The sequence below is a fragment of the Curcuma longa genome, chromosome 4, assembly GCF_044706935.1.
Source record: "Curcuma longa cultivar G26 ecotype Majalengka, Jawa Barat chromosome 4, ITB_CL_G26_1.1, whole genome shotgun sequence".
NCBI lineage: Eukaryota > Viridiplantae > Streptophyta > Magnoliopsida > Zingiberales > Zingiberaceae > Curcuma > Curcuma longa.
The window spans coordinates 8,300,682-8,310,510 of record NC_133864.1 but is presented as its reverse complement, the minus strand read 5'-3'; the positions used below and the strand labels follow the sequence as shown (position 1 = coordinate 8,310,510).

At 35.3% G+C, this 9,829-nt stretch overlaps 1 protein-coding gene across 1 annotated transcript; it reads right to left on the bottom strand.

Moving 5' to 3' along the window:
- Positions 1–585: 585 nt before the first annotated feature.
- LOC141828052 (homeobox-leucine zipper protein HOX32-like) lies at positions 586–7,987 on the bottom strand. Its single transcript, XM_074715405.1, has 18 exons — positions 7,543–7,987; positions 6,552–6,711; positions 5,984–6,099; positions 5,803–5,893; positions 5,618–5,713; positions 5,393–5,506; positions 5,225–5,308; positions 4,946–5,101; positions 4,786–4,860; positions 4,606–4,712; positions 4,309–4,504; positions 4,035–4,226; positions 3,866–3,943; positions 3,366–3,500; positions 2,778–3,106; positions 1,310–1,415; positions 1,021–1,170; positions 586–913 (listed from the first exon to the last, which is right to left on the bottom strand). The coding sequence occupies exons 1-18, from the start codon at positions 7,752–7,754 to the stop codon at positions 767–769; spliced, it is 2,544 nt and encodes an 847-aa protein (XP_074571506.1). The 5' UTR covers positions 7,755–7,987; the 3' UTR covers positions 586–766.
- Positions 7,988–9,829: the final 1,842 nt, after the last annotated feature.

The following is a 9,829-nucleotide window of genomic DNA, read 5'->3' as shown; positions in this document are numbered from 1 at the left end:
TTAATATAACTTATCCTTTTCTAGATATGAAGATGGATGTTCAATCCTCCAATGGATGTGAGGATGGATATAAAATCCAATCCAAATATGACCCTCACCCTTATCCTTAGATGGAAGGAAATTCTTTTCATGCTTCTGACTAAAATTTCCAAAAGGATGAAGGAAATCTACACAAGCATGAAAAGATAAGCTCCCATTATTAAAACATCGAATTTACATGATACATATCTTACTAGAATATGTCCAAAAATACATTCAACAAGAAAAAAAATCACTAACAATAAAATATTCAACAGATTTATCCCTAAATTATCTATAAGTATTGTAAATAGGCAAATATATCAGAATAATTATGATAATAAATTTGATTTATATTGAATACATAATTAAAATGATGCAAGTACTTTTTCTCATGCATGCGTATATGTGCAAATTGAAAGCCCAATTTGCACTAAAATGACTTAAGCATTAAATATCTAACCGATGAGATAAAAATTGTACAACATCAGGTCTAACACAACTACAAGTAGGAGATGCTAGGGGAGGATCAGTATCATCTAATGAAACAAAGAAAAAACAGGTATAATCTATGATAAAAATGACATGAAACAGTATTTGGCATGTTAGAAACCATAGAGGCAATTCACATACATAATTTTTAAACACAGGCAGGTTTGAGATCATCTTGCACTTGCTTAGATTACAGAACCATGGCATACATAAAAAAGAAACCTAAACTTCCATTTGAAGACCTGGGCATTACCGTTCATACGAATGACCAGTTCACGAACATGAAAGCTAAACAATAGGGCATGTCTGCTTCGTTCAAGACCTTCCAAGCTATGATTTGTTCGTAAGATATCGGCCTCCCCATGCTTGAAGAGCAGATTCCAGCAGGAAGGTAAGCAAAGCCCTGGAAAAATATAGTTGAAGGATTTAGAAAGGTCTTAGAACAACAGCGATGCATGAACCAGGCAGGAAATTTTAGCAGAGTTCAGAAGCCACCTCTCTTAGGCCTACCTGTTGCATGATCTTGGGGAATTCTGCATACAGTACCTTCCTGCTATTGTCATCAAGAACCTTGTCCAGTGTTATGTCCTGCAGAGCTACTAGTGTAGTTTCTAGCATGTCGAGTCCTGCTTGGTTAGCAAAGTTGAAAATAGGAGGAACCTGCACGATGTAGGGATAATTTGATCGGGATATATTACAACAAGTTGGACTCAAGTTTATAGTAAGAATCCAAAAGTGAAGTACTTCATGAAAAGGTACAATGGTTGTTTAAGTACAATATAAAAACACTGTCACTTGCCTTCAAGGCACAACACATGATTGCATCCGAATGATGCCACAGACTCTTCAGACAAGATTCCTTGGTTTGAGCATCTGTTGGGAAGAGTTCTACTCCAGTGTAAAACCTGGAATTTTTTTTCATTGTCCAGGAGATAATTAATATCAATGAAAATGGATGTACAGTAAACCAAGACAGAAAAAAAAAAAGGAAAAAATCTATAGCATTTATAAAAAGACATGCAGGGATCTTGCATACAATGTAAAATGGATTTCAAATTTCTTGTAAGAGAGAAACACCAAGTGTTCCAATAGCATGACAATTTCAACTGTTGACTAGAAGGGAAGCCATAACGTAACAGTAAAATTGATGACGTGTGACCTAGTGGTCACTGTTCGAATCGTGGAAACAACTTCTTGCAATGCAGAGTAACGTTGTGTACAATAGATCCTTCTTTGATATCTCGCATTAGCAGGGACTTTGTGCAGTGGGTTGTTCTTTTTTAATCACAACTTTCCATTTTAAAAACACTCTCAGTTTAATTTTTTTACTTAAATTGTAGCATTTAATTAGCTTTTCTCACAAAAACTTTAATAAACTCAGCCCCCCCCCCCCCCCCCCCCACATACACACAAAAAACATTGCACCTTAGTTCAAAAAGATTCCACCATCCATCATATCTTAATTCCTAACATAAATCCATCATCTAAAAGACATCTTTTAGTCAATGTGCGTTAGTTTCATATTATTTTACTAGCATCATTACTTGTAATATGTTTAGATCGACAAAATGATTAGAAAAATCAGTGTAGTGAGATATATGAGAGATGTTGATGTTAGGAGTATCTATGGGCCAAATACCGTTATAAGGTAATGACTAACTTCAACACAGAATATGTTGATAAACAAACAAATCAAAAATATTCTTAATATGCATATGACTTAATGAATATCAGCCACACAAGAATGTTATCGAACCCTAACATGTACTCCCACCCATAATCATATTACCCTGTGTTCAAAGGAGATTTGAATCCCTTTCCTAAATACCTTCAAAAGCATGAATAGAGAACTAAACATCAATTAAGAGATATCAAAAAACTTTTTGATGGCCACTCAAATCCAAACATTTTTCTTAGTTCGTTAACCTAGAAAATAATTTTAACTGGTATGACATTGCAAACAACCATGCACAAGCATGGTTTCTTGAAACAACACTAAATTGTGAGAATAGTTCATAGCATATAATGCAAACTGTGAGACTTGCTAGTCAAGTCAGGTTGAGATCCTCAGAGAAATATTTGCTTCGTGAGAATCGGACGTAGCATATACATGCACTCTATAATGGCCCACTTGCTAGACAAGTCAGGTCGAGACACTCAGAGAAATTTGCCTAGTGAGAACAGTTCGTAGCATATACATGCACTGAAATAGCATATATATGAAATACAAACTGTAGTCTTACTGAGGAGCACAATAAATTCAGTACCTGTAACTTCGAAAAATCCAGCCTGTCAGTGCATGGACTTCAGGTGAACCAAGGGTGTGTTTTGCCGCAAGACTAGAACTCAGACGAGAAGGTGCAATTGCCATAGCAACTCTTTGAACTGATGCTACCACGCTTCGGACATATTGCCGTGCCATTTCAGCCACATTATCTTGAAGATGATTCTCAAATGTGAATTGAAATGCAATTGTCAAAACTGATCTTGAGTTGATTGCATTGCAAGCATTTTCATTTTCACTGCATGCTGCAGCTCCAGAACCAGCCTCAAGCGTAGATGCCAAGTCAAGCGTTCGAGTAGCTTTTGGAGAGTCCTGTGCAACAAATTTAGATGACCAATTTAAGTAGAACGACATAAAGTGAGCATCTGTTCATGCTTACAAGGTACTCCCCAGATAAATGAAAAAACAAGAAATAACACCAAGTAAAAATTAGGTAAATGATGAGGTAAACAAAAATCTTGAATAAAAAAAAAAACAATTATCTAAGTTTGATTATAAATGGTGAAAACCTATAATATAAACTTTTGGATGACTAACTTGAAAAAAAAAAAAGAAATTCAAATCTACATACTTCTTTGGGATCCAACGGCATTATACGGAAACCAGAAGCTAGAAGAGGGGTTTCAACAGCAAAAGTTTCATCAATGGGTGCAAAAACAAGCTGTGCGCAGGCACCTACTGCATTTTCACCGATACCACAGCAAAGCTGCCAATAAGAGAAGCAATAATTGATGATGAGATATCGAAAAAGTAGAATTCATGATAAAAAAAAACATAGGATCTTTTTTAATTAGTTCTTTGATCTGGCATTTGATCTTTAAAACTGACAATCTTAATATCTTCAATTCGAACTTGGGCAGGATGGTCCACCCATGCAAGCAAGACATATCTTAAATATTCACATTTGATGTTCAAATTTTAAGCTTTTCCTTCACTTATTAGATCTATCAGAGAAGGATAAGAAAATAATCTAATCAAACACAGTACGTAGAAATCATCTCAACTCAAAACTACATGTGGAGAAAATCATATTAGTAATCCTTTTTAAAGTTCATTGTCTGAGAGACAAACCTGTAGAAAGTTGACACTTCTAGATAAAATTCCATCTTGACTAAACCCATGGTCTACAAGCCTGACTACCTCCAGAGTCTACAATCAAGGATAGCGTAAATTGTCCACACAAACTTGCATTAGGAATACAGATATGCAAATATTGTTTTTGATCAAACAAGAATCTTACCTCATCCTTTTCAATGGTGTGAGCAAGTGGAAGTATAACCTGATTGCCTGAAAAATCACTGCCATCCCTAACACCAGGAACTGAGTATGGGCTAGATCTCAATGATACAGCAGAGTAGGCATCAATTCCAAAGTCTGCCCATTCAGAACGATGTTCCCTCAAAAAGCAAACTAATAAAGCTGGTGGAACATTCTACATCAAGGAAGCAAGATATTTCAATCTTATGAAACTGTCTCCAAAAAACATTGATGCCTCAAGTAAGACAAAAGGCTACCTGCAATAACATTGAGGCTTTTGCACATAGGATGCCACAGCCAAGGGAAGAAAACCTTGCTGAAGAGTTGATATGAGATCCCTGAAGTTTGTTTGGACATGAGTTGATGGCAATGGTCACATCCTCAACGCTAGCATCACTACTTATAAATGACCATCCATCATCAGCGAAACCATTTACAGCATCATTGAAGCCTCTGAGATTCAGGCAACATGATGTTCACTAACAAATTCATGAAAGATAGAACATGGATACAAACACATATTTGTTATAGAATGTCAAGAAAGAGTTAGTAACCTGCTCAGTCGCTGAGTGAAATTCCTCAATACAGCAGGTTGATGTCCCCCTCCACCAACAACTTCACTTCCAGTCTCTTGTGAAATTTGTCTAATGTGCCGCAGTGCCTATCCAAGACATCTTGATATGTGAAATACATAAAACATAATTGATAATACTTAACGGCAAAATAAGACTTACAGCAAGTGTTGTCTTTTGAGCTAGGACTTTGGGTGATTCGTATAATGGTCTAATAACCTCAGGCACACTAGAAGCCTAAAGCAGACAAAAAGAAAATGGTAACAGCAACAAGATAAAATATCTTCCAACAAGAAAATATAACTCAGACCAAGAAACTCACATCCATATCAACATGATCAACAATGTAAATCATTGAACCGCCTCCCTCACAAGGGCGAATAAGATAGCCACTGGGAAGCATCTCAGCTCTTACAAATACTGAAGTAGTTGGGCCAACAGGACCACCAGTTGCAGGATTTAATGATCTTTCACAAACCTACAAGGAGACACCAACTTCTAAGTGGTTTATACTGTTAGTGTTATTGCAAAAAAAACTCAAGTAAATTTCCCAGGATTTGAAGACACTACTTCAAATGGCTCAATGACATTGAGTTCATACCACCAGACTTCCATCTTCAAGACCAGTAGTGTATCTGAGAGTCCAAAAGTCACGTGCTGGTGCCAAAGTAGTAGGAGCATACGTCTGGAAACAATTTAGCAAAGGTTATTCAAACTCACCTAAACATATTTAATTACCAAAAACTGGTACTTAGACAACAGAAAGGACCTGCATGTACAAAAGCTCAATATTCCCTCCATTTCCAGTCGGAATTACTGTGAGAACATCAAGGCAACGACACTCATGAAACCAAGAAGTACGATCTTTAAGAAGCTCCACAACCTAAAATTAATAACCTACTATTAGTTGCAATGAAAAAGCCATTAGAACTATTCAAATACGATATTAGCATTAACATATCTATCAGAAGAGAAATCTCAGTTCTGCCTTTACCTTAGTGGGTTCTAGACTCACAAGACCACAGGCACGAGCTGCTACTCCATTAGAATTGTGGGAAACAGCAACAATTCCAATAGAATCCGGACCAGGCTGTAAATAAAATGAAAATAAAAAAGCTCCATAAAGTCAAAATTGGACACTATATCCCAACACATAGCAGAGGTTTGCATTAGCATCACCTTCATTCCAACCATCTGAACCCAATCAACAGCAGTTCCTGTAGCCTTTGAGAGGAACTCTGCCATGGTCTCCTCCGCAATAGCAAGAAGACTTCAAAGGATATTTCCAGAAAATCGATGTTTAGAAGAAATAAAACAAGTTATGTCAAGTAATAAATCATAACAGGAAGTTTTTTTTTACCCAGCTGGGTTGTTGGCATCTCTTTGTGGATGCTGAGGTGTTGGATTTTTTTGGTTTGGATGCTGACCACTTGTCACTACAGATTCACAACTGGTATCTGTGGTTGTTGCAGATGCCTAAATATTTTTCAAGAAAACTGGGTTATGAGTAACATGTATGTTCATGATGTCAAAAAGACAACTGACAAATAGATATGCATGCAAGATATGCAAGACAAAAACTTATACTATTTATCATGTTCCGACCAAAAGTACATAAAATAAGCACAAAATGAAAGAAGCTGCAAAGTTAAATGGGTAGATTAATATCTAATAGTAATCCAAAAGTTTTCAGCCACAATGCAAAGGTAGATGAACCATAATAATAAATCTTACAAAACATGCTTGAAGTAAAAAGTGACAAATTTGGAAACTCAATGAGGTGTTAGAATTTTAAAACAAAAACACCTAGAAGATCCAAAAGGATCTAATGAGAAAATAACAAAAATAGTCACAAAAAAGAAACAATTATTTCATGCTAAGCAAGAAATAACCCAAGAAGAATTGAGATTCCAAATTCCTAATCATACATTGTGCAGCTGTTGGCGCATATAGCCATTGTCATAAACAAGTTGAGACACCTGCTTCTGCAACCGATCATTCTCCTCCATCAGCAATTTGTTCATTGCAGTCAGCTTTCTGTTAACAGCTTGGAGCCGAGAAGCCTCTTTCTTTTGTTTTTCACGACATCTACAAAAAATAAATTACAATAAGCACATAATAGATTGTCATGTTAATCAAAATATGAGCAATAAAGGAAGCAAAGTCTTCCCAATGATTTCATTTACTAAAATGAAAGTTGTTGCAAAAAGAACCCAAGATACCAATTATAATAATAAGCGAGGGTACAATTTAGAAAGCAGCAGCCGAGAGATTATGGTATCTCACTTATTTTTAGTAGGTTTATAAGGCGGAAGAGCAGGCAACAATATATGAAACCCATATATAATCTAAGTTAGCATGAGAGCACCATCAATCCAAAGACATCACAACAAAAGGAATATTGAATAAGCAAACAAGCCAATGAATAATAGGACAAAAAGTAATCAACCGATTGATTGACTTCTTGGCCAAGTACCAAAGGATACACCACATCCACCAAATTAATCTACAGCAAAAAAATACATATTATACAGAATATTCATGATCTTCACTCGGTCACTCCATAAACCTTAGCACTCAGGTAGCATAACTAGTAACAGAGTAATACAAGCATGGCATAATTACTCAGTTTTCTTGTGCAACTTCGCATGGCATTTTTCCCAATGGGTAAAAACCATTCTCTTTTTCTCTTCCTTTCCCTTTCTTTCTCGAACAAGGGGGAAAACTTCCTTTGAAACAAACAGATGCAGTCATGGCATACAATTCGAACAATCCCAAGCACCAGAACTTTTTCTCAAACACGACCAGAAACCAGAAGTGACAGAAAAACTTCATTTTTTATGTAAATGGCGCCAAATCTAAATGGTAAGAACCTGAAACTCCAAAGACATCTACAGTAAAAACCTTCCTTTTCCATACCTACGATTCTGGAACCAGACTTTGATCTGCTTCGGCTCAATGTTGGACAAAATAGGGCACTCCCTTATCAGCTGCTGCCGCTTAATAGAACTTGGCTTGGGGCACTCGTTGTACACCCTCTCCAGAGCTTCTACTTGCTCCGGCGTGTACCTGACGTACTTCCCCCCGTCCACTGCTAGCTTCTGCCCCTTACCTAATACAACCATCGCCATCTACCCTCCCAAAGACGGAAAAAAAAACCTAGATTTGCTGACAAAGAACCAAGAGAATGCAAACCCTAGCACAGCACGAACTCCCTCTTCTTCCAGCTCGTAACTGGAAGGAGAGAAGCGCCAAAGAAATCCCGCATCAGAAGGCAAAAGCCCTCGTCACTAGCGCCGCTAGAAGCCCGATAAAGAAGGATTGGCCGAGCCCCAGTCCTCACTGCTCTGTTTTCTCTCCTCTCTCGAAGCGGCCATAGTGCTAGGAGAGCACTGAGGTCTCTTCTTTTTATTAGCTCAGCAGAAGCCATTTGTAAAAAGACCCCCTTAATCCTACAAAATTTGTGTTTGGGCCTACGAAGTCAAATTTCCATAGGCACCCTCGACTAGCTAATTTTAGTTTTTTATTTAAATATATAAAATTTATAAATCTTTATAATCTAAAATTTATTCATAAAATATTAAAATAAAAAAAACTATATAAATTTTATAAATTAAACAAACATTTAGCTAATTTATAAACACAATAACCTTATTACTTGAGCTCCAGCTCTATAAAATTTTTAATAAATAAATAAATTTAAACATAACTAACCATCATATATTCCAAATAGATATATAAATGATAGACACGTTACATTGAGGTATCTTAATTATTCGTTCTAGGAATAAAAAATTTAAAAGTATAGAAATAAAAAGAGAACATTTTTTTATACTATAGGGCTTAGACCATATCTAGTCAGATAATAAAGGGATCGAGATGATAATAAAGCAATAGATTGAAATATTCTTTTTTTATTTCACTTTAACTGCCTATTTTTTATTGGAGAAAAACTATATATTTTTACTATATTATTTTTTAAGGTAAGAAGTTTTTTCCAAATAAATCCTTTATGCAATTGTGTCTATTCTATTTTTCTTTTTTATTATAATATTATGCCACTAATTGTCGCATCATCATTGAATTCTTTAAGCACAATTTAAGTCGATTTCGAAATATGCTAACAAGTGATTAAGATGAAGTTGATTCTCCAATCTATGGTATCGAAGATGAATATATATATTGTAGTTGAAAAGTTTGTCGATTGAGAGTGTAGAATCAATCGACTAACTTATGCTACGAACAATGAACAATTGATTAGGATGTCGATACATCCTATTTTCTCATTGGCCAGAGAACGTAAAAAATGAGAGAATGACTCATTAGAACAAAGCCTATGTCATTAGAAAATTGGTGAATCTCAAGTATAAAGAGAGGAATGGGTGTTTTAGAATATTTAAATAATTAGTAATTGTTCAGTAAAGGTAGAATTCGTCATCCCAATGACGTGTGATCCCACAATCATATATGAGGAGGTAAATCAGAAAGATGCTGTTGGCAACTACAGGAGAGAGCATTGCCTCAGCTTTACCGACATTCAACCCTTGTCCACTTCAGCAAGTCTATCCCGCACTAGCCAACTCAACCATATCCAAGGACAAATAATTAATAACTCTATTATATCATAAATATTATCAAATGCTATTGAATTATCCAGTAAGAATATAGATCACACTGTCACTCAATCTCCTCTCCATCAATGCTTCACCTTCACCTTCTTTTCCAATCCAATGATTTCAGTTTTCTTTTTTGAAAAAAAAAACAATCTAAGGTTGTGTTTCTTTATTCATATATACACTTTAGAATGAATTTATATACAAATTTCAAAATTATATTTTGTTATAGTTTACATTTTCTTTAAATTATTTTTTTATTTAGGGGTGTAAATAAGTTAAACCGTTCGGAAACTATTTGGATATGGATTTGAAAAAAATTCATTCAAATTTGTTCAATTAAGTTAACGAGTCGAGCTCGAGTCTAATTTCAAATTCGAAAATATTATCGAACTGAGCTCGAGCTTAATAGTATTTGATTCACGAACTTATAAAGATATTCATTTAGAGACTTGCAAAGTGTTCGTTAAGATGACTTATGAATATATTCATTAAAAACTCGTTTATCTTATTATTATTATTATATATATATATATATATAGCCATCCATGAACATCTAGTGTAATTGTTTTATATTTTTTGTAAATTTAGAT